General features: G+C 37.4%; 1 protein-coding gene across 3 annotated transcripts in view; it reads left to right on the top strand.

The window, feature by feature from the left end:
• The window catches only part of Rgl (Ral guanine nucleotide dissociation stimulator-like), a 292,275-nt gene that overhangs the window by 240,643 nt on the left and 28,014 nt on the right, over window positions 1-23,618 (top strand). For all 3 annotated transcript variants that reach the window (XM_090389533.1, XM_090389534.1, XM_090389532.1), the window contains one exon: window positions 5,635-5,799. In XM_090389533.1, the coding sequence (XP_090245659.1) occupies window positions 5,635-5,799 (165 nt within the window). The remainder of the gene's footprint in view (window positions 1-5,634; window positions 5,800-23,618) is intronic.

The raw sequence follows: 23,618 nt of genomic DNA, 5'->3' as shown, positions 1-23,618 counted from the left end.
TATGATGTCAAAATATATGGAGGACCAACTTTCTCAGGTGCTGCTAAGTGGAGAACTTTCTTTATCACTTAAAAATTATTTTCTCTAACTTTTGATTTAAAATGATTGGTGTAGTTATTATTTGTGATTCTCTGATTAAATTGGTGAATTTGTTCATTACTTGGCTTTAGAAAGTGCTTGAGAAACCACAGTCGATTTCTGCCCTCAATGTGTGTGTATCAATAAGAATGTTTAATTTTACTGCCATTGTTATAGTATTGATATAGAGATTTTTTTGCTTGGAGATTTTTCTACATAGTTTTGTAACAATGTTTTCTGTGTTTTCTACATCAGCATGTTCAGGAGGCAACTAGAGGGAGTAATACTCTTGATCTGATTATCAGTAGTGATTCTTCATGCATTAAGAATCTGCATATAAAGAAACCACTAGGTGGCAGTGATCACAGTGTGCTAAAGTGGGATTAACTCAGAGGTAACTGCCATCAGGGATAAAAGGAAGGGTTTTTGCTTTCGTAAAGGTGACTACAGTGGTCTGAGACAGTATTTAAATTCTATACAATGGGACCAGCTGATGATGTTACTAACAGCAAATTCAAAACAGGAGGCATTCAAAGAATTTATCTTGGAAGCTACTAGGCTTTACATACCAACTAAGAAATATTGTTCAAGGTTTAGGCCAAAATGGATGTCAGATGAACTAATGAGGCATATGGCAGAGAAGAAAAATGCATGGGATACTTACAAATTAACACATGACACAGAAGCCTATGATAGATACAAGTTGATATGCAACCAAGTTACAAAGGAGGTTAGGTAGGCGAAGGCAGATTACGAGAAATCCTTGGCAAGGGATGCAAAGAAAAACAGCAAAGAGTTCTTTACTTATGTAAACTCTAGAAGGAAGGGGATAAATCAGATTGGTCCACTTGATATTGATGGGTCAACTGTTGATGATCCTGCTCAGGTAGCTAACAAACTAAATGAATATTTTGCATCGACATTCACACATGAGGAGTTATTCAGCGAGGGGAATGCCAGAGGTGTATTCAACTCTAGCAGTAAGCTACAGAATCTTGAAATAACTGGGAGTAAAGTGGAGGAGAAATTGTTGAAGATAAACACAAGAAAGGCACCCGGGGTGGATGGGATCTATCCAGTTACATTAATGGAGGCAGCAAAGGAAGTAAGCAAACCCTTGGCCATAATTATGAGAGCTTCTTTGGACTCCGGGGAGGTACCCATGGATTGGAGATGTGCAAATGTGACCCCAATTCACAAAGGAGGATCAAAGGGCAACACAAGTAATTATAGACCTGTTAGTTTAACTTCTCTTCCAGGAAAATTAATGGAGGCACTGGTAAAAGAAGCACTTCAGGATCATCTAGACAAGACTTCAGTTATAGCTCAGACGCAGCATGGTTTTGTTACGGGAAAGTCTTGCCTGACCAATTTGATTGGATACTATGATGTCGTCACAAAGGAACTGGATGCAGGGAATAACTTTGATATCATATACAGTCAGTCCTCGTATAACACGTGTTTACATTACACGAATTCGATCATACCTGATTTATAAATAGGGGAACGATATCTTATATAACACGAACCGAATTCGCTTATGCACGATTCGCCTTTGTGTTTACAAGAAATGGCAGTCGAACGCGGAATCACCCCAACTGAACGCAACGCTATAGGAATGAAGAGGAGATTCTGAAAATGTATTTATGTGTTTTATATCAGTGAAGGGGAAACACATATCACCATAATAACGTAAAATTCCAGCTATCGGTATTATCGCGAATGCAATTAGATCGAGTTTACTACCAGTTTATAACAGATTCCACTAGCAGAAACGCAACTGGAAATTGTTTTTATTGTTTTATGGTAGTAAACCCCAGAAATGTGCTTTAGTAAACTGTGAGGTGTTAATAGTGTATCTCTGCCTTTACGGTGTTGTTTATTCAGTTGCTACACGCACGCAGCTTTGTTTATGTGTATCAAGTGTGCCTCCACATTTTGTAATTGTGCTTTATTTCCTAAAAATGAGTAAAATACTTAAAAGGTGTGAAAAGGAAGCGTCCTGGTGAAGACACTGCAGATTCAGACAGAAAAAAAAAAAAAGCATTATCGATAAACAGAGGTGGACTGGGTGAAAAATTCTTACCCGGGAAAATTTGTAGTGTCCTCACACTAGCGTTTATGGCCAAAATCACACCGGCCACCGGGGTTTCCCCGGTAAGGCTTATGGCCAATCCGCCACTGTCGATAGCGAAAAAATATGAAACTGTGAAACGCTTTGAGCGAAATGAAAGACCATGTGATATTGCACATGCTATAGACCTAAATGAGGCAACGCTGAGAATTACAAAGAATGCGGAGAAAATAAAAACAACTTTCATAGCAGGAACAACTCAAAGTGTAAATAAAATCCATTAGATTAAGACACAATGAATTGGAAGAGATGGAACGGCTGTCATCTGTTTGGATAGAAAATCAAACAAAAAAACAAGTTTGCTTAAGATAGAAGCAAAAGCATTAGCAATATTTTATTACGTAATAGTCGTAATAAAATACGTATTTTAATCGTTATAAAATACGTAAGTATTTTATTACGATTATTTATTGTGTTTGGTAATGTTTTGGTTACCAATGTGTGTTCAATCTTGGGTGGTCGGCACCTAACCTTATTTTTCCTATAGGGCCTGTTGTTTATATTGCACGATTTTACATTGCATGAGGGTTTCTAGAAACACAACTATCGTGCTATACGAGGACTGACTGTATTTGGATCTTAGAAAGGCTTTTGATACTGTTGCACATGGAATGCTGCTGCACAAATTGAAGCAGTATGGCATTGGAGGCAAATTGCTGCTATGGATAAAGGAATGGTTGAGTGGGAGAAGACAGAGAGTGGTAATCAATGGACACTGCTCATCGTGGACTAATGTTGTTAGTGGAGTCCCTCGGGGTTCAGTGTTGGGTCCACTGTTGTTTTGTATATTTATCAATGATATTGATGAAGGTATATCAGGCTTGATATCGAAGTTTGCAGATGATACAGAGGTTGGCAGGGTTGTTAATGACAGTAATGGCAGTGTGTTACTGCAACAGGATCTAGAAAATTTGGGCAGATGGGTTGAGAAGTGGCAACTGAAGTTTAACATTGAAAAATGCAAAGTACTGCATATGGGTAGAAGTAACCCCAGAGAAACGTACCAACTGTGTTGTACTACACTTAAGGTGGTAGAAAATGAAAAAGACCTGGGAGTAATTGTGCAGTTAGATACGAAGTTTTCGGATCAATGCAGACAGGCTGCCATGGCAGGTCATGGGGTGTTGTCAATGGCATACAGGAATTTTGTTAGCAGGGAAAAGGAGGTGATTGTCCCTCTGTATAAGGGAATGGTCAGGCCACGCCTTGAGTACTGCATACATTTCTGGAGGCCTCATTTTTGGAAGGATGTAAATTTGCTTGAGCGTGTACAAAGAAGGGCAACAAGATTGGTGAGGGGAATGAAGGATCCTCTTACCAGGAGAGGCTTAAGTTCTGCAAATTGCAGCAGCTGGAAACTAGGCACCTGTGAGGTGATCTGATTGAGGTGTATAAGGCCTTGAATGGGTTGAGCACGCTGAATTCTGATGGGATTCTTCCACTTGTTCAGATTACAAACCTAAGGGGGCATAAATTGAAATTGAGGAAGGACAGATGTAGAATAGATGTGTGGAAATTTGCCTTTAGCCAGCGGGTGGTTAATTGCTGGAACAAACTTTCATCTGTCGTTGTGGAAGTTGATAGGTTAAATAAATTTAAGGAGGAAGTGGACAAATATTTAGAGGGGATTGTTTTGTAATTTTTTTTTTTTTTTTTTTTGGCTGATGCTGCATAAGCTCATACGCTTGCTTTCTTGCATCACATGCCACTACTACTACTACATCCCACACTAACTCACAGTACCCATGTTAAATACACATGACTGGCTTTGGTAAGTTAAACATCAACTGCAGAGTTGAGCAAAACATCCAGAGCCACAAAGAAATAATATAATATACAATGTCCTTTCTATACACATTGTACTCCCATATTCAAATTCTGCCCCATTGTCTGAGGGGCACCATGTCTCAGTGCCCGTACACTGCCCAGTGTAAGGGCTCTGATGATTTGGCCAGTACTTCAAATTCATCAAATTTATTTACTATGCTTCTAACATTAGTGTACAGTCATGCATATGTGAACCTGCTTTTACTCTTAATAACCAACGTGGCCCATGTTAGGGTTAGGGAGCAAGCCATGAAATCCCAACATTGTCCTTTCCAGGCTACTACATGTTCCAATAGAAGCAATGCAAAGATCACTTACACCTCTGCCTGGGCTGCTGTTGGTCTGTGTATCCCCCACATGCTAGTAGGTTTCTAACCAGACACTGCTTTGATAGCGTCCACAAATATTCTTGCATCCTTTGTATTTAAGTACATCCTGTCGCTGTTTAAAAACAAATAATAAAAATTGCTCAGCCTGTTAACAAGCATAGACCATGCTGAGAAACATTCTACCCCATGAGCCTTGCACAGTCTTTTCAGGACCGAATTGACTGACAGAGCTCTCATCACGTACTCCATCCTATCATGTTTGGGCAGAATTGCAGACACTTTCAAATTTTACCCTAACTTGCAACTTTTTCCCAACATTGCCTGTACTTGTTAAGTAAATCCGCAGATCTCTTACTTTTAATATCATTAAGAGGCTATTAAATTTCTTCAAAATTAAATAAAAACACAAGTGCCTACATGCCAGGCAACTGGGTCTCTTTCAAAATACCTTTCTTCTATTGCAGTACATCTTTTCCACTGGTCTACTGTTCAAAACAGCTGTGGTATTTGGTTTAATTTTGATGGTCCTTGGCCATGCCATATTTAGCATGATATCCTCTAGTCCTGGAATTTGTCTCCTTTTATGGTGTTTTTAACTTCAGAAACAGGAAAGGGCATAGGAGAACGATATTTGGTGGATTGGTGAACAACCTATTAGCACGCTCTTGCCCTTTTGTATACAGAAGAATTAGAAAGCAAAGCAGGAATGTCAAAAACAGTTAAATGACTGAAATCAGGTGACATCTTATTAGAGACATCTCATCTTAAATATTGAGAAACTAATGGAAATAATAGTTTGAAGGACTGTCGGGTCAAAGATCAGGTCATGAGACATTCAGCACATCAAGAGGAGTGATATCAATATGGGATCTCTATGAAAAGAAAATGAAATTTTGTAAGAATTGAAAAGGAGGGGTCAGGTTAAAATGCTGACCACAAGAGATAGTTCACCTCTTCCCACTTGCATTATTATTCTTACATCCAACATGTCACAATATGTGGCCTCCATTAAAAAGGGGAGACACTCCGTGTGTTGCAGGTATCAGTGATTCGGCCATTTACAGAGAGCATTTTGGAACTCCCCCCCCCCTAATGTGCTAATGCTAATCAGAAATATAATGTAGATTTCATTAATTTCATTCTTGTGAATGTTAGGATACTCTTCATTCTTTTCCATTAAAAATTATATTTCAAATCTAGATATATGCATGCACCTTTTCTGTTTATCTTAAACTACACAACAAATTCATAGATTGTCTTCTACAGGCATCAGCTTCTTGCTCAAGTTTGTCTTCAAGCACTCTCCAGCCATCAGGGATATTGTCTTCTGAAAGTTCATTACATAGCCCTGAATTTTATATAATAAGAGTAAGTTTAGAAAATGACTGTCAGAAGGAAGGTGTTGGGGTTAACTTATATAAGAGCATCATGGTAAGTGGAATAGTTATTGTTCACTTTTAGTAAATTTTAATTGTGTGTGTATAGTAAAAAAAAAAAAAAAAAAAAAAAAATGGTTACAGTAGAATTATTGTTCTTCATATGTCCATAATTTTAATTTATTCCATAATTATATCATTCTTTTGTCTTTATCTTATGTTGTAGTCATGCAGAAGACAAGATGTTTCTTGTGAAAAGCTGTTTTAGTTTTTCAAAGGAAAGAACTTTCAAATTTAATGTTTGCATCTTACAATCTTTGCTTTGATCATTAACAAAAAATATTTGAAATCACACCATGCATCAGTGGCATATTTCATTATTTGAGAAAAATGGAACTGCATTAAAGTTACATAATTATAGTTTATTTTAAAACACGTGAATATTGTAAATATGATAATGAAAGAGAAATGTCTAAAATAAAAACAAACTGTAGTATAGCCCAAAACGAATAGAGAAGAATTATTTATTTATTTTATTATTATTATTATTGCTCTTATATTATTTCTCCCTGATTGGAGGTTCCACCTCGTCACGGATATTGCTACCAAGTACACAGGGTGGTTGTTGTTATGTCTGATGTTACTGTTGGTCGAGGAACTCGCTGACTATCCTACAGATGTTCGCTGGGAGACCTATTGCTGCTAGGCTGTTATGTAGGGTCTTTGGCACCATACCTGTGATTGACACAATGATCAGGATGGTCGTTACTTGTTGCATATGCCACATCTCTTTGATCTCCTGTCTTAGGTTCATGTACTTCCTGATTTTTTCCCCATAGGTTTCTACAAGTTGCCAGTGTTGGGTACTGCTATGTCAATCAGATAGGTAGCCTTTCCCTTCTTGTCCACAAGGGTTATGTATGATCCGTTGTGCGGGTTGGAGTCTTTAGTACTGCCTGAGGGTCGTACTTGTAGTATGGTACATTTTCTTTGGTCACTGGGTATTTCCTCACTAGCTTCTGATGTATTATCCTGGCTACGTAGTCGTGTCTGCGAGCATATTCAGTCTGAGCGATCACCTTGCATCCTCCAGTGATGTGTTGGATCGTTTCTGAGGCCAGGTGGCATCGTCGACATGTTTCATCTGACATTCCGCACTCCTTTGCAATGTATTTTCTATAGTTTCTGGTGTTGATTACCTGGTCTAGGATGGCCAGCACAAATCCTTCAGTCTCTGGGAAGAGCATCCCACTTGTGAGCCATGCATTGGAAGCAATGTTTTTGATGTACTCTTGATGGAGGTCATTGTAGTGTCTGCCACGGAGTGTCTTCTTTGACCATCTTTCTAGCTTCTTTTCTTGTGCTGTCTAGGCCGGAGGGTCTCCTTGCTTAGGTTGAGTGGGGTATACCACATCTATCTTTTTTATGGCCTGGTGGAGTGGTGCTGTGTTATTCTCGAAATAATCCTTCAGGTTAACCACCGCTGTTTTCTGTTGCTCTATCAGGCCCCTTCTTCCCTCTTTCCAAGCTATTGTTATTCTCTCCATTGCTGACTTTGGGTGGTCTTGGTCATCATTGTCCTTGTCTTTCACATGATATCCTCTAGCTTGGTGTTAGTTCAATCTATGACCCCAAAGGAGTACGTTAGTACTAGAGTTGCATAGGTGTTTATGGCTTTAATTGTGTTCCCTCTGTTCAATTTTGATTTCAGCAGACTTCTGAGTCTCTGATGATATTTTTTGGTCAGGCACTTCTTGATTTCCTTGTGCTCTAACTGCTGAGCCTGCATCATCTGCGGGTATTTGTAGGTCTCTCCTTCTGTCATAGCTTCGATCTCTTTACCAGTCAGAAACTGGTAGTTTCAGCCGACTAATTTTCCCTGGTGCAGTGCATGGGTCTTGCATTTGTCTAAACCAAATTCCATTCTGATGTCCTTGCTGAATTCTTCGGTGATCCGGAGTAGTTGCTTGTGTTGCTTCTCGGTTGCGACGTAGAGCTTGATGTCACCTATGTACATCAGGTGGGTGAGGGTGTACAGGTTCTTTCTTCCTTCTTTGAGGTTATATCCATACTTGCTGCTGTTAAGCATGGTGGATAGTGGGTTGAGTGCTACTATTATTATTATTATTATTAGTAGTAGTAGTGGTGGTGGTGGTGGAAGCATATGATGCAAGGAAGCAACTTATAAAGCAGCAGGCAAAAAAAAAAAAAAACTCCTTCCAACATCACATGTCCATCACCCTCCAATAACCTGTCTAATTTTTCCTTGAATTTATTCAAACTACCCACTTCCACAAAATAGATGGACATTTGTTCTAACAAGCTGTACCCTGCCAAGAAAGAAAACCTCTGCACATCTGTTCAGCAACTATCCTTCCTCAATTTGAATTTATGTTCCCTCGTGTGTAGTATGAGCAAGAGGAAGATTCCATCAGCATTGAGCTTGCTCAAATCAGTCAGATCACTTTGCAGTTGCCTAGTCTCCAGATGCTGCAGTTTGCAGAACTGAGCCTGTCTTAGTAAGACTACCCTTTCATTCTCTTCACCAATCTCATTGCACCTATTCCAGCAGATCTACATCCTTCCTAAAATGAGGTCTTCAGACCTGTATGCAGTACTTAAGATGCAGCCTAACCATTGCCTTGTACAGTGTGATAATCACCTCATTATCCTTAATAGCAAAGTTCCTGTCTATCATTGACAAAACCTTTTATGAGCTGTTCTGGCAGCCTGTCTGCATTGCTCAGAACCTTATATTTGTCTGCAAAATAACTACCCTCCCCCCCAAGATCATTTTCAACTACCCCCTGAGTGTAGTACCACATAGTTGTCAATGTTATAAACTTCAACTGCCATTTCTCAGCTCTGCCTAATTTTTTTACCCTGATTACTGTCATTAATCACCCAGCCAACCTTTGTATCATCTGCAAACTGAGACATTAATCCTGATATACCTTCATCACGATTATTAATAAATATAGAAAACAATAATGTGCCCAACACTGAACTCTGGGGAACTCCACTAATAACATTAGTCAGTGAAGAGCAGTATCCATTAATAACCACACTGTCTTCTCCCACTCAACCATCTCTTTATCCATAGCAGTAACTTGCCCTTAATGCCATACTGCTCCAACTTGTACAGCAGTCTTTTAGATGCAGTAGTATCAAAATGGGCACTGCTATTCTTGGAGTGATGTTAATGGAGTCCCTCATAGTTCAGTGCTTGGCCCCTTATTGTTTTCAGTATTCATTTAGAATATTTATTATTATTATTATTATTATTATTATTAGCCATATAGTGCAAGGAAGCCAGAGGCTTATGCTGCACCAGCCAAAAAAAAAAATTCCTGAGTTACCCTGAGAGTGAGAGAGAGAGAGAGAGAGAGAGAGAGAGAGAGAGAGAGAGAGAGAGAGAGAGAGAGAGAGAATCAGAAGTAGAAAGGAATCACCAAGAAAGAGAAGAATGATGATATCCAGCTCAGGACCCTGGGTGTGCCAAGCCCATACTCACTAGATGTGAGCCCCCGGGGTTGTGAAGACCTATTAAGTTTTTTGCCTTAGTTTGCAGATGTACAAAGGCTGACAGGATGGTTAATTACTGGAATCAAGGCATGCTACTGCAACAAGGCCAAAACAAAATTAGGCAGATGGGCTGAGAAGTGACAATTAAGGTTTAACTTTGATAAATGCAAGATACCATATAAGGTTATTAATAAATGGAGTTATTATTAATTGGAGAAAGTAGAAGAGATATAGGGATAATTCTACATTGTGGTATGATGTTTTGTGAGCAGTGCAGACTGGCTGCTAATGACAGTTATTCAGATTTGTCAATGATATATGAGAATTTTGCCACCAGGTAAAAAACTGATGCTGGATATGCTTTCTTCCTTATATCACTTGCAATCACAGATACTAATAACAAGTAAAGCTTGAGATTAATGCAGTGGAAGTAATGGACAGAACTAAGGGTGCAATATACAATTCTGTGCAAAGTGTTGAGAGTGCATCAGTGATGAGAACCTCAAACTATGGAGATCAATTATATGTAAATTTTGAGACTAATTTGGTGGGAGTAGAGATTTAATGTGTGTTGTCGTTTGAAGATGGTAAGTGGCTACATTTATAATGCAAAAAAAATAAATAAATAAGTAAACTTCTCTTCACTTAAAATTTTTTTTTTTTTTTTTTTTTTTGTAATCTTATAAGTTTAATCCTTACCATTGTAAGCCTATAGTAAAAAATTATTATGCTTATAGTAAAAAAATACTAATATATTAATGACAGGAAGCAAGTTGATGGTTAATCATAAAATACAGTTTGTTCGCAAGAAATGTATGATGTGCATGTACTTTATTGTGCCGTGCGGTATATACATTTAACTACAAGCGAAATTTATGTATGAGTTATACCTTAAGTTTACATTTTTTACAACAAAGAAAAGATAATATTAGCTTACTGGAAGGAGAGATGCTTAATAGCTCCCTTCCCGCAAAAAAGTGCTTTTGCATAAATTGATTCAAATTTCTCATAAATATAAAATTGCACATTCACGTTCAGTCAATATTATATATGAAAAGATCTGTACAGAGTAGGAAAATGTTTGACACCTGACTGCTATTTCAATGAAAACTAATATGAAGTTTAGAGAGAAATACATGCATTGTGGACCTACGTATATTTATCTTATAAATACATTTAATTATTGTAATCTCTATCATTTTCTCCTAAACAACAAGCTGACATTCAACTATCCACTAGCTTCTAAAAATAAAATAATAAATAGTGATATTGTCAAGGCGAAGAAGTAAAATTTAAAAGGGGGGGGGGGGTAAGAAGAAGACGATGACCCAGTGCTGATAATAAAGGTTCCACTGTACAGTAAACCCCCGCTATTCGCGGGGGTTACGTTCCTGAGAAATGCAGCGAATACCAAAAACGCGAATACTGAGTTATTGCTCCCGTAGTAATAAAGAGGTTACGTTCCAAAGTATGAAATATATAAGAAAAACTAGTCTAAAATTTTGTCTATGTATGTATTATATGTACCTTCATAATATGACTATGTACATAGACAGTACATAGTGAATTGCAAGCATATGGCATCCAAATGAAAATAAGAAACAATTTAATATTAAATGTAATATTTATTAGAAATTTCAAATAAATCTTTCAAACCAGCGCCTTTGCTAGCTAAAAAACTTATCCTGCCAGTGCTATCACCAGTTTCGCTAAAGTGTTGATAAAGGAGTTTTGCCTTTTCACGAATGATGAGTGAACTTAACGGAATTTTATTTTGAGTTCGGTCTTCTATCCACAGATTTAAAGCCTTTTCCATTTTTTTAAAATTTAACATCACGAGTTACAGAGCAAATTTTTGAAGCAATTATCGCGTTTTCACGGACACTACGGCCGATTTTTTCTTCCGATTTTTTGATTGATCGTACCATTGACTCATTGATTTTATAATGTTTTGCCACTTAGGAGACACTTTCACCATTAGAAATTTTATCTAATAACTCAATTTTATTCGCTAATGTCATCACCTTCTTTGATATTTTCACATTTCCCTTGTTATTCTAGCCATATTTTTGTACGGGTTAGAAAGAACTTGTCCACAATAAAGTCACTTTCTTCCGTTAACACACTCGAAAAAGTCTGTTTTATACTGCAAAACGGTACTTTTGTAAGCATATAAACTTATAAATTGATAAATTTTTATTCTAAATTGATAAATTTTTATTCAATTTATAAGCATATAAATTAAAAGCAAACGACGAAACCTTCCATGAAAAGCGCATAACACATACTGAACAAGGATTAGCGAGAAACATCCACGCTCGCGATTTTGTCACCCCTCTCCCCCCACCCACTGAGCGCTGTTTTGACCAGGAAAGATAATTTTAGCCACTCCCATGTTTTTTTATGGAGAAAAATTTCATGGCGCTTTAAAATTCACATTTTTTTAGGTTTCATTTTATATTAAATCGGCGACCGCGAATACAGATACCGCGAATAGCGGGGGTTTACTGTATTTGCATCTAACTACATGACTACATCAAACAATGATTAATATAACCAAAGAGGGAAAAGTTTGACATGCTGCCTTAGTTATCTATATGATTATCAAGAAAAAGTGCAATGGTTTTGAATACCTATATTTTTTGATATATTGGGCTGGCATTGGTGAGTTTGGTGCCATTAAACATATAAGGCACTTGAGTGTTTTTATCCATTGACCAGTCCAGGTACCATAGCAGGAAAATTCTGTAACCAAGCTGGAGTGCAATACCAACCAGTGTTGTTGTTTTTTTTTTTTTTTTTTTTGTGTGTGCATGCATGCATGTGTGTGTGCGCGTGTATGTGAAAAGGTTTTATAAAACTGAGTTTTGTTACAGTGTGTATTTAAAATGAGATTTGGTTGCAGAAAAAGGTCAACAGTTTTGAGATTAGTAAAGAAATTTGAGCAGTCTAGTTCTGTGTTTATAAGAAGTGACTGAAATAAGTCCATGCGGAGACTTGAAAATATAAAAACTGCATGTGTAGAAGTAGCAGTTGTTTGTAGAATCAAGCCATGAATTAAAACATTAACATTAGTAGATACATTTGATGCAAGAAAGCAAGCATATATGGCATCAGCCAAAAAAAAAAAAAAAAACCCTTCCCATTTCACCCATCCATTCACTCCAAATGTTTGTCTAGTTCTTACTTGAATTTATTTAAGCTGTCCACTTCTGCAACAACAACAGATGGAAGTTTGTTCCAAAAATCAACCACCCATTGGCTAAAGGAAAATTTCCACACATCTATTCTACAACTGTCTTCCCTCAGGCGATTATTCTGAGCAAGAGGAAAAGTCCCACCAGCATTGAGCATGCTCAAACCATTCAAGACTTTATATACCTCAATCAGATCACTTCGCAGGTGCCTAGTCTCCAGACACTAATTTGCAAAACTTAAGCCTTTTTTCGTAAGAGCAACCCTTTGTTCCATTCACTAATCTTGTTGCCCTTCTTTGTACTTGTTCCAGTAACTCTACATGCTTCTTAAAATGAGGCCTCCAGACATGTATACAATACTCAAGGTGTGGCCTGACCATTGCCTTATAGAAGGGGATAATCACCTCCTTATCCCTGCTAAAAAAAAAATCCTGTATATCATTGGCAAGACACCATGAGCTACTCTTGCAGACTGTCTGCACTGCTCAGAAAACTTCATATGACTGGACAATTACCCTCATGTCTTTTTCATTCTCTACCACTGTGAGTGTAGTACCACATTTTTCATTTTCAATTTTAAACTTCAGTTGCCACCACTCAACCCATCTGCTCAACTTTTCTAGATCCTGTTGCAGTAGTGTACTGTCATTAGTGTCATCAACAACCAACCTTCATACTGTCTGCAAACTTAGACATTAAGCCTGATATTCCTTCATAAATATCATTAATAAATACAGAAACATGTTACAAACCAGTGCAGTTTAAAATAAAACTCTCTTACCACATATGAGATTTCTGCTGAATGCAGTAAGTGATACTTCAGAGGTATATTATCTGCAGCCAATCAAAATAAACAAATAAATTTAAAACTGCAAAATAAAAATTTAGAAATCAAATTTACACACCCATGAAATACAGTGATATGAAATTCTCCTTGCATCACCCATATGTGAAGCAAGGAGAATTTCATGAATTTATTAAGAGAAAAAAATAGCACATATTAAGATAAAAATAACATAAAAGAAAAATTTTATGGAATTTCTCTTAGTAGGTATCAGTGTTCATTTATGGATGGTGCAAGATAGGGCTCCATCCATATCTTGCACCATCCATAAATGGTGCAAGATAGGGTGCTACCTGAGTGGGCGTTTTGGCATATTAATCTCTCTATACATTAAAAAAGTTTTCCTCCTAGTGATATTTATTTGAGCCAATGGGAGAAGAAGGCGAGGCAATTACGTGGTCAACAATGGTGGTTAGCTGTGATGATTTGTTTTATGTGTTCTTGCTAAATAGTTAATACACATGATTTTTAAGGTGTATATTTTAAATTCTCTTGTGAAACTTGAGTATAGTATAATAAGGTTCATCAGGTTTGACTATTTATAATCATGGAAAGGTATATTTACGCTAAATTTACGATAAGTCTGTTTTGGCCATTATGACATTTAATTAAATATACAATATTATTCATGTCATTTATTGGGTATTTATATGTTTCTTTGTATGTATTAAATAGTGACCCTAGTTTGTTGTATGAGGAAAATAAGTGTGATGTCAGTGCCTGCGAACACTTGACGGAATTGTCTAGCGAGACTACTGAGATAAGGGAGAATGATGCGCGTGCTCCCTTTTGTGTTGTGTTTGGATAAATTGTTGGTGTTATTCTTGGTGACGGAAATTATGTGTTAGATTAATTGGAACGGATATTTCCTGGACATGAACTTTTTTGTAAGATGTTGTAATTCAACAGATAAGTCATCTTGTGAAGAACTGTATTTTATAGCGTTATGAATTTGGTTATAAAGAACGGCTTTTTTTGTACTAGGTGGGTGGTGTGATTCAAAGTGTAAATATTTACCTGTGTGTGTATTTTTCCTAAAAATCTTGGTTCCCAGTTTGGTGCCTGTTTTGTATATTGTGAGGTTAAGGAAATTGATTTGATTGTTAACTTCTGTTTCAAGTGTATATTTTAGTCTATCATGTATTGAGTTGAATTTAATAAAAAGATTATCAATTGTAGTTCTATTTCCCATTAAGAGTATGTCGTCTGCATAACGTATATACAGTTTAATCCCTGAAGGGTAAGGCTGTAGTATTTGGTTTTCTATGGTTGCTAAATAAATCTCAAATAAGGGGGCAGAAATTCCTAGACCCATGGGGAGGCCGAATATTTGTTGAAATATTTGGTTATGAAACCAGAAGTGTCTAGCATCCAGTAAGAACGAAGTAAGTTCTAAGATATTATTGATGGAGAGAGAGAGGTGTGATTGATTAAAGTATTGTCCATCATTAGGAATTCTCGTAAAGCTTGTGTAAAAGGCAAGTGTACGTTTGTATATAAAGAAACAACATCGAAAGACGCTAAGATGTCTTCGCTGAAAATTATAGCAGTATTTATTTGTTCGAATGCTTGATTTGTGTTACTAACTTTAAATTTTGAGAAACTTGTGAGGGGGGGGATATAATTTTTACTAAAAAGGAGGATAGGTTGCAAAGGCAGATTTGCTAAAGGAAACTATTGGTCTTAGGGAGTGGCTAGGTTTGTTTAATTTGGCGATGCTAAACATGTGGGAGGATGTTGCATATGCCGATTTGCTGTAGTGTGTGTAAATTAATTTCTTTATTAGATCTTAGGCTCCTTAAGATAGCATCAAGCTTATTTTTTAGTTTGGAGATGTTATATGCGTTATCAATTTTATGTGTGTCTTGGTCTGAGAGGATTTGTTCCATTTTGTCGATATAGGCGCTTTTATCTAGAATTACAATTGTGTCACCTTTGTCGACTTTTTGTATAATAATGTTAGGAATATTCCATAGTTGTTGTTTTTTCATGTTGAGTTGGGAGGGCGAGTTTTGAATTAATAATGGCATTGGTTTGGTGCATGATTCGCCATTTATCGGAGTGGTTTTCGAGTTTAGTTTGTAACTCTATGATGCAATCTTTTATGGGATAATGGTGGTCCCTTATAGCAAAGTTAAATCCATATTCCAGTCCTGAAAGCTCAGTTGTAGTGAAGGTTTGTGATGAAATATTAATGGTGGAATTCTGTGGGGGGGGGTTGTATTTTTTGTGTAAATATATCCCATTTTTTAATATGCCTTTGTTCCACGACTTTGAGGACAGCATTAATGTGTGTGTCATTGAAGGTAGTAAATTCTATCAAAGTTTGGGGTAACATTTCTTTTTTAATATTGAATCTTAACTGATGTATTTGATGTAATAATTGATGTTTTTTTTTAACCTTTTATGTAATTCTTCCCATATAATGATGATTGAGGTTTGATGTATAATATGGGGATATCTTTTGCAAGTGTTTTTGGGAAAGATACGAGCAAATTTAGGAATTATGTTATGGGTTAGGCATTTTTGTAAGAATGAAATATGTAGTTTGTTAGTAAAATACCTAACAAGTATTTCTGAAAGGTGTGTCTTTTTGTTTTGCATGTTCAAAAGCATCAAGGATCAAGAATTAAATAGGCAGTGCAGATAAGGTGTAGATATGATCGTTAAAGTATCTTATAGTTTGAAAATTAGATAAGTTATAGAATTTCTTAAAGTACCGATATGATTGGACTCAATTTCGTTAGATAATCTGCTGTTGTTACATGAAGTAGGATGGATAAATAATTTTGAGGTTTAAGAGGTTTTGAATAATTTAGAGTTTAAAAAATAAGTTAATTAGTAAGAATACGGAATTAAAAATTAAAAACGGAATTAAAATATGCTCAAGGAAGTAGAAGTGCACAACTTCATCCCTGGTTATCATTGAAGAATTAATTAAAAACTTTAAAATATGCACCAAGCCAACGCCATTATTAATTCAAAACTCAACATGAGAAAACAACAACTATTAGACATACAAAAACTACGGAATATTCCTAACATTATTATATAAAAAAGGCCAGGGTGACACAATTTTCATTCTAGATAAAAGCGCCTATATCGACAAAATGGAACAAATCCTCTCCGAACAAGACATATATGATAATGCATATAACATCTCCAAACTAAAAAATAAGCTTGACGTTATATTAAGGAGACTAAGATCTAATGAAGAAATTAATTTACACACACTACAGCAAATCAGCATACGCAACAACATCCTCCCACATGTTTGGCATCACCAAATTACACAAACCTGGCCACCCCCTAAGACCAATGGTTTCCTTTAGCAAATCTGCTTTTGCCAACCTATCCTCCTTTTTAGTAAAAATTATATCCCCCCCTCACAAGATTCTCAAAATTTAAAGTTAGTAACACAAATCAAGTATTCGAACAAATAAATACTGCAATAATTTCCGGCGATAGACATCTTAGCATCTTTCGGTGTTGTTTCTTTATATACAAACGTACACTTGCCTTTTACACTACAAGCTTTACCAGAATTCCTAATTAGCATTAGCATTAGTAGAGGCATATGATGCAAGAAAGCAAGCTTATGCAGCATCAGCCAAAATAAAAAAAAAATTAAAAAATCACTTCCATTTCATCCCTCCGTTTGTTCGAAATACCTGTCCAGCTGAGCCTTAAATTTATTTAGCCTATCAACTTAAACAACAGGGGATGGAAGTCTGTTCCACCAACAACTACCCGCTGGCTAAAGGCAAATTTCCGCACATCTGTCCTACATTTGTCTTTCCTCAATCTGAATTTATGTCCTCTCAGGTGATTATTCTGAGCAAGAAGGAGAATCCCATCGGCATTGAGCATGCTCAAACCATTCAAGGCTTTATACACCACTATCAGATAACCTCGCCGGTGCCTAGTCTCCAGACACTGTAATTTGCAAAACTTAAGCCTTTCTTCATAAGAGCAACCCTTTGTTCCATTCACTAATCTTGTTGCCCTTATCTGTACTCGTTCCAGCAGCTCTATATCCTTCTTCAAATGATCGCTCCAGACCTGTATACAGTACTCAAGGTGTGGCCTGACCATTGCTTTATACAAGGGGGATAATCACCACCTTATCCCTGCTAAGAAAATTCCTGTATATCATTGACAACACACAATGAGCTATCCTGTATATCATTGACAACACACACTGCTCAGAGAACTTCATATCTGCCTGCACAATTACCCCCAGGTCCTTTTCATTCTCTACCACTATCAGTGTAGTACCACAGAGTTGATACGTTGCTCTGGGGTTGCTGTTTCCCATATGTAGTACATTTGCGAATGTTAAACTTCATTTGCCATCTTTCAGCCCATCTGCTCAACCTTTCCAGATCCTGTTGCAGCAGCAGCATAACGTCAGTAGCGTCCTTGACAACCCTGCCAACCTTTGTATCGTTTGCAAACTAGGACATTAAGCTTGTTATACCATCATCAATATCATTTATAAATACAGAACACAGTAATGGACCCAACACTGAACCCTGAGGGACTCCGCTAATAACATTAGTCCACGATGAGCAGTGTCCATTGATTACCACTCTCTGTCTTCTCCCCCTCAACTGTCCCTTTATCCATAGCAGCGATTTGCCTCCAATGCCACACTGCTCCAATTTGTGCAGCAGTCTTCCATGTGCAACAGTATCAAAAGCCTTTCTAAGATCCAAATATATAAGTTATTCCCTGCATCCATTAGTATCCATCATCGTATCCAGTTAAATTGTCAGGCAAGGCTTTCCCTTAACAAAACCGTGCTGTGCCCGAGCTATAACTGAAGTCTTGTAATTATAGACCTATGAGTTTAACTTCTGTTCCAGGAAAATTAATGGAGGCACTGGTTAAAGAAGCACTGCAGGATCATCTAACTTACAGATGTTAAACTCACAGGTCTATAATTACTTGTGTCAGCCTTTGATCTTCTTTTGTGAATTGGGATCACATTTGCACATCTCCAGTCTATGGGTACCTCCCCCGAGTCCAAAGAAGCTCTCATAATTAGGGCTAAGGGTTTGCTGACTTCCTTTGCTGCCTTCTTTAATATAACTGGATAGATCCCATCCACCCCGGGTGCCTTTTTTTATGTTTATCCTCAACAAGTTGCCCTCCACTTTCCTCTCAGTTATTACAAAATCTTCTAGCTCACTGCCTGAGTTTACTTCACCTCTGGCATTCCCATTCCTGAATAATTCCTCATGAGTGAATGTAGATGCAAAATACTCGTTTAGTTTGTTAGCCACCTGAGCAGGATCCTCAACTGTTGAACCATCAATATCCAGTGGACCAATCTGATTCATCCCTTTCCTTTTAGAGTTTACATAGGTAAAGAACGCTTTGTTGTTTTTCTTTGCATCCTTTGCAAAGGATTTCTCACAATCTGCTTTTGCCTGCCTAATCTCCTTTGTGACTTGGTTACAGACCAGCTTATATCTATCATAGGCTTCCATGTCACCCATTAATTTATATGTATCCCATGCATTTCTCTTCTCTGCCATGTCTCATTAGTTCATCTGACATCCATTTAGGCCTAAACCTTGAACAATATTTCTTAGTTGGTATGTAAAGCCTAGTAGCTTCCAAGATAAGTTCTTTGAATGCTTCCCATTTTGAATTTGCTGTTGGTAACATCATCAGTTGGTCCCACTGTATAGAATTTAAATACTGTCTCAGACCATCATAGTCGCCTTTACGAAAGCAAAACCCTTCCCTTTACCACTGATGGTAGTTACCTCTTTGAGTAAATCCCACTTCAGCACACTGTGATCACTGCCACCTAGTGGTTCCTTTATCTGCAAATTCTTAATGCATGAAGAATCACTACTGATAATCAGATCAAGAGTATTACTCCCTCTAGTTGCCTCCTGAACATGCTGATGTAGAAAACAATCATCCAATAAATCCACAAAAGCTTTGCTAGCTAGTGTGTGAGTGATCAACCCACAAATTCCAGTCAATATCTGTCAAATTAAATTCCCCCATTATAAGACTCTCTGATTTACTGGCCCACTCTATTTCCCTGTGCAGTTTCGTATTATACTCATCAGAGTCATTAGGCCTAGCACACTCCTACCCTCAACTTTGATCTCCCAATGCGTATGTCGCACCAAACTGACTCGACACTGCACTGCACTGTCCAGCGATGTTGACTGGCTTCACTTTGTTGGATTTTATGTGTTACTTAACTAATAGCATAACCCCTCCTCCTTTCCTATCCTGTCTATCCTTTCTGTACCCATTGTACTCCCCAAATTCCAGTTCTGCGTTCCTTATATCTGTGTGACACAACGACTTTGATATCCCAACAATATCCGCCTTTGATGTTTTGAGCAATACCTCAAATTCATCAAATTTATTTACCCAACTCCTAGCATTGGTGTACTCACAAGTATACATGCACCTGTTTCTATTCTTAGCTACCCTAACACAACCTATGTATTTACTTGTACCACAATGACTCCCAGGGGCTAGTCGGCTGGGTAAAGTGCCTACCTGGCAACCCAAAGGTCGCATGTTCGATTCCCGCCTCGGGCTTGAATCAAAGTACTACAAAAACCCTGGGAGGTACATTATGGTCACAGAAGCCTATGCGCCAACAACTACCAAAAAAATGACTCCCAGCAGTCTGAAATATCCTGCATCTTGTTTTCCAGGCTGCTCCTCATTCCAATAGAAGCAGTGCAAGAATCACTTTCACCTCTGCCAGTGGCTACTATTAATTTATTAGTCCTTGTATCCTCCCAAGCTAGCAGTTTTCCGACCCACCTAACATTGCCTCGATAGCATCAGCAAATATTCTTACACCCTTTCTATTTAAGTGTATCCCATCCCTGTCGAAGCAGTCTCTCCTGCTAACAAGTACAGACCGGGCTGAAAAACATTCTACCCCTTGAGCCTTGCACAGTCTTTCCAGGGCCGAATTGATCGACAAGGCTCTCATCATCGTGTCTCCCTCCTATCGTGTCTGGGCAGAATTGCAGACACTTTCAAATTCATCCCTAATTCACGGCTTTTTTTTCAACAGTGACCTGTACTTGTTAAGTAGTTCTGCCGATCTCCTGCTCTTAATATCATTAGTGTCAATGTGTACAACTATATCACCTTTTGTGTCCTTAAAAGATGATATCTGCTGTACAAAGTCATCAACCTTTGCCCCTGGCAGACATACCCTGGTCCTGTTCCACCTATCCTTTTTACAAAGCATGTTCCCCGTTTCCCTGACAATAGAGTCACCAACAACTACTAGTTCCTGTGGGACCAGCATGCATTCTGCCTTGGGGGTTGCCACTGTGTTGCATGATGACCAAGTGCAAGCTCTGGCGTTGATGTGGGCAGCTGAGAGCTTGATGGGCCCCTCAGTTTAGATCCTTTGAGTGCATCCACCCTATCCTTCAAGCTCTCATATAGGCCCATAACAATGCTGAGTTGTCGCCTGATTTCCTTACACTCCTTACATCGCGCGCACACACAAAGACGTCCCCCCCCCGGCAATATCCTGTCCCATACCCGATTGCTCCACAAACATCATGCAAGCAGTGCATTTTAAAAGGCTGTGATTCAGAGGGCAACTGCCCCCCTCAGTTCTTCCCTGAGCCACAGCACTCCCATTTGCTTAGGCATTTGCTTTGCTGCTCTGGTCTGAGTCATGATTTCAATTTAATATCAATTTCAGTACAAAATTATAACCCTAAACTTGTATCCCAACACAGTTATAATGCTATATATATTTTTCAGTATCAAGTATTATCTATGAGTTCCGTTTATATAACTTCCGTATCAAGTTATGTATCAATTAATTATGTTACGTTTGTAGTAATCTAAATCATTATATGAGTTTTATTAAAAAGTACAACTTAATTGACAATGAAGTTTAATGAGATTAATAGATTTTACTGATTGATTGACAATATTATATTATATACTATACTAAGCTTACGCTATCTAGTTCGGGTTATAACGTATCGTATAACAATGGCGGCAAGTTACGAACGGTAAATCTACGGACACTTAAGTATTAATTAACTTCCAGATCTCGCTGTAATGATGGACAATACTTTAATCAATCGCACCTCTCTCTCCATCAATAATATCTTAGAACTTCATTTTTACTGGATGCTAGACACTTATGGTTTCATAACCAAATATTTCAACAAATATTCGGCCTCCCCATGGGTCTAGGAATTTCTGCCCCCTTATCTGAGATTTATTTAGCAACCATAGAAAACCAAATACTACAGCCTGACCCTTCAGGGATTAAACTGTATATACGTTATGCAGAAGACACTCTTAATAGGAAATAGAACTACAGTTGGTGTAATCTTTTTATTAAATTCAACTCAATACATGATAGACTAAAATATACACTTGAAACAGAAGTTAACAATCAAATCAATTTCCTTAACCTCACAATATACAAAACAGGCACCAAACTGGGAACCAAGATTTTTAGGAAAAATATACACACAGGTAAATATCTACACTTTGAATCACACCACCCACCTAGTACAAAAAAAGCCGTTCTTTATAACCAAATTCATAACGCTATAAAATACAATTCTTCACAAGATGACTTATCTGTTGAATTACAATATCTTATAAAAAAAGTTCATGTACAGGAAATATCCGTTCTAATTAATCCAACACATAATTTCTGTCGCCAAGGATAACACCAACAATTTATCCAAACACAACGCGCATCATTCTCCCTTATCTCAGTAGTCTCGCTAGACAATTCCGTCAAGTGTTTGCAGGCACTGACATCACACTTATATTTTCCTCATACAACAGACTAGGGTCACTATTTAATACGTACAAAGAAAAATATAAATACCCAATAAATGACACGAATAATATTGTATATTTAATTAAATATCAGCAAAATTGGAATGCCTGCTACATTGGAAGCACCACTACCAAATACGGTTCCACAAAAACTTCTAACACACGGGCATATTACCATTATAACAGCTTTAGAACAGGGCAATCCAATACCGAACTTACTCTACACGTACATTCCCACAACCACATCCCTTTAGTTGATTCTGCCATTACTATCACAAAATTAAAATCTAGTTACAAAATCTTTGAATACGAAGCCCTTATTATAGAATGGTGCCGCCATCACACCAAACTAAATGTCATAAATGCGAAACTACCCTCCGACCTTTCCCCAATCTGGAATATCACGCACTTAAGCTTCCCACATGTCACAAAGAGCATCACGGGAACATAGAAGTCTTTAAAACACGCGTTCTCTTCTCACTTTAGTATTGCCAACTGATGACGTTAAAAAATGAAAGTCAGTCGTTTATGACTTTCGGCTTCACCGGTTTCATATTTTAAAGTTTTTAATTAATCCTTCAATGACAACGAGGGACGAAGTTGTGCACTTCTACTTCCTTGAGCATATTTTAATTCCGTTTTTAATTTTGAATTCCGTATCCTTACTAATTAACTTATTTTTTAAACTCTAAATTATTCAAAACCTCTTAAACCTCAAAATTATTCATCCATCCTACTTCATATAACAGCAGATTATCTAAGGTGAGTACCGTTTATTAAGCTTTGCTATTCAAAATTGAGTCCAATCATATCAGTACTTTAAGAAATTCTATAACTTATCTAAAAATGGGATGACCTGAAAGATTTCTTTTCTTCATTTCCTTGGTCGGATTACTGTTTCAAAACTTCTGATGTCAATGTTTGCTCATATCTTGTCAGTGAAATTATTCTTGTAGGAATGGAATCCTTTATTCCGCACTTCACTTTAAAATCTCGTCATTTATCTAAACTTTGGTTTTCCAATAAATGTGCTAAGGCTGTTCAAGAGAAGAATGTTGCATATCGTAATTGGCTTGTTTCCAATTCTTCAGTTTCATTTTCTGCCTACACCAAAGCTCGCAACAATTGTAAAGCAATTATTAATCAGTCCAAAAAAACTAGATTTTGAACAGGCTAAGAGTAGAAAACTTGCTTTTTGCCCTAATGGTAGGCGAGCATTCTGGTTTCTTGCCAAAGCTATTGGCCGCAACTTTTCCTATCTCTGCTCAACCAGATGGTTCTGTTTTTATTTCAGCCAAGGATAAAGCTGACCTGCTAGCATCTCATTTATCTTCCAACTCATGTATTAATGATCTTGGTAAAACACCTCCCACCATTCCCAACACGCTCCATTCAATGCCTCCAGTGGTCTTCCATCAAAAGGATGTCAAAAGGATTTTGACGAATCTTGATGCTAAGAAGGCTCCAGTTCTTGATGGTATT

The sequence above is a fragment of the Mastigoproctus giganteus genome, chromosome 2 (genome assembly GCF_048544385.1).
Source record: "Mastigoproctus giganteus isolate SK-2022 chromosome 2, ASM4854438v1, whole genome shotgun sequence".
Taxonomy (NCBI): Eukaryota; Metazoa; Arthropoda; class Arachnida; order Uropygi; family Thelyphonidae; genus Mastigoproctus; species Mastigoproctus giganteus.
The sequence above is the reverse complement of the archived record's forward strand: the minus strand, read 5'-3'. Positions and strand labels throughout refer to the sequence as shown.